The sequence below is a fragment of the Pygoscelis adeliae genome, unplaced genomic scaffold (assembly GCF_000699105.1).
Source record: "Pygoscelis adeliae isolate BGI_AS28 unplaced genomic scaffold, ASM69910v1 Scaffold114, whole genome shotgun sequence".
In the NCBI taxonomy this organism is placed as follows: Eukaryota; Metazoa; Chordata; class Aves; order Sphenisciformes; family Spheniscidae; genus Pygoscelis; species Pygoscelis adeliae.
In genome coordinates this window covers 3,923,211-3,924,705 of record NW_008824587.1, presented here as the reverse complement: position 1 = coordinate 3,924,705, position 1,495 = coordinate 3,923,211, and the positions used below count along the sequence as shown (strand labels likewise).

Genomic DNA, 1,495 nt, shown 5'->3' with positions numbered 1-1,495 from the left:
GGCTGGCTCGGGGGGCTGGGGCTGCCCGCAGCGCTGTCACACCCTGGGGTAAGACCTCCTACACGGTGGTTTGGAGGAATGTTGCCTTTCCTTGCTCGCTCTAAACCCCTTGATTTGTACCCCGGTTTTCCCTCTCCTGTTCTCTTCCACTGCTCATCTGAAGGTCTGAGCTCAGACTAAACCCTTACCCGAGCAGCCGCTGCGTGCCAGCCCACACCCTCGCTCGCCTCTCCCCAGGCTTCCTGCATTTGCTGCCCGTGATTGAATTCCCCTTTTCCCAGGGGCTCTGCTACATGCACAAGCACATCCTCTTCCACTGCCTCTCGGGAGCAGAGGGCCAGGCTGGCCGGCAGCACGGAGGAAGTGCTGGGTGCCCTGCGTGCCCTCTGCTGCCAGGCGTGCCGGAGGAGAAGCAAATAAAAGCTTGGGGCAGGGGCCAGGACCGTGGGGGTTGATACACAGCAGGGGCCTGGGGGGTTTTGGTGCACTTTGGTGAGCAAAAGTCACGGTGGGATGCTTGCAGCATCCCCTGTTGATGCGGCACCGTGCTGCTCGGACCCGCGGGGTCTTTGGGGGCTGTGCTTGCAGCCAGGTAGGGATGCTGCCCGCCTTGCTCTGGCTGCCTTCACCTCCAGAAAATGAGGTTTTTCTTGACACACAAATTATGGAGAGGGAAGACAGGAAAGCACCCTGCTTTCCCATGGGAGAGTAGTCCCAGCGCCGCTGCCCCTGTCCCTTTTGCCCCAGGGGAGCCGCACCGGGTGCGGGGCAGCCTGGTCGGCATCATCAACGCTTACGAGCTCGGCGTCACCACCCTTGATGCCAGCGTGCTGGATGACCCGCACTCTGGCACCACTGCTGTCCGGAGCAGCATCAGCAGCATCCCACCCGCTGTAGGTAGGTGGTCTCCCCTGTCCTCCCCCTGGGGAGGATGAAGCTCAGGTAAAAATCTTGGGGGAAAAAAGATTTTTTTTTTTTTTTCCCCCAAAAGCAGCACCCCCTGTCTGTGCTATGGCCCATGGGCAAGGGGGGCCGGGAGTGGTTGGGGAGGGCTGGGTGCCCCCTTAGGAGGGTGCTGGCTCTGCAGTGACACCCTTTCCCCCCCACCCCCAGGGCCGCTGATGCGGGTGCTGGTTGCCGTCATCGCCCCTGTTTACTGGTCCTTGGCGCACGCTGGTGGGGATGCCCAGAGCGGGTTCCTGCTCACCCGGGGCACCTTCCGGCACGAGTCGCAGCTGGAGTTTGCTACAGGTGAGGGATGCCAGGGGCCCCAGGCATGTCGGGGGTGCGGAGCCTGGTCCTGCCCGGCTCAGCCTCCATCTCCCCACATGCACCGTCCCCGGGAGCTCAGCCCACCGCTGGGCTGAGCTTCACAACTGGAGATGGAGCTGCATTTGGGGGTGCCGTGGGCTGCCGCTCACCGCTCCCCCCTGGCAGGGGAGCTCCTGCGGGTCACCCACCTCGCCCGGGGTGCGGACGCCGCACGCACTCTGCT

At 63.5% G+C, this 1,495-nt stretch overlaps 1 protein-coding gene across 1 annotated transcript in view; it reads left to right on the top strand.

Moving 5' to 3' along the window:
* The window catches only part of HMCN2 (hemicentin 2), a 42,945-nt gene that overhangs the window by 39,247 nt on the left and 2,203 nt on the right, over positions 1 to 1,495 (top strand). The window contains exons 72-74 of the mRNA XM_009322185.1: positions 748 to 897; positions 1,114 to 1,251; positions 1,438 to 1,492. Of these exons, the coding sequence (XP_009320460.1) occupies positions 748 to 897; positions 1,114 to 1,251; positions 1,438 to 1,492 (343 nt within the window). The remainder of the gene's footprint in view (positions 1 to 747; positions 898 to 1,113; positions 1,252 to 1,437; positions 1,493 to 1,495) is intronic.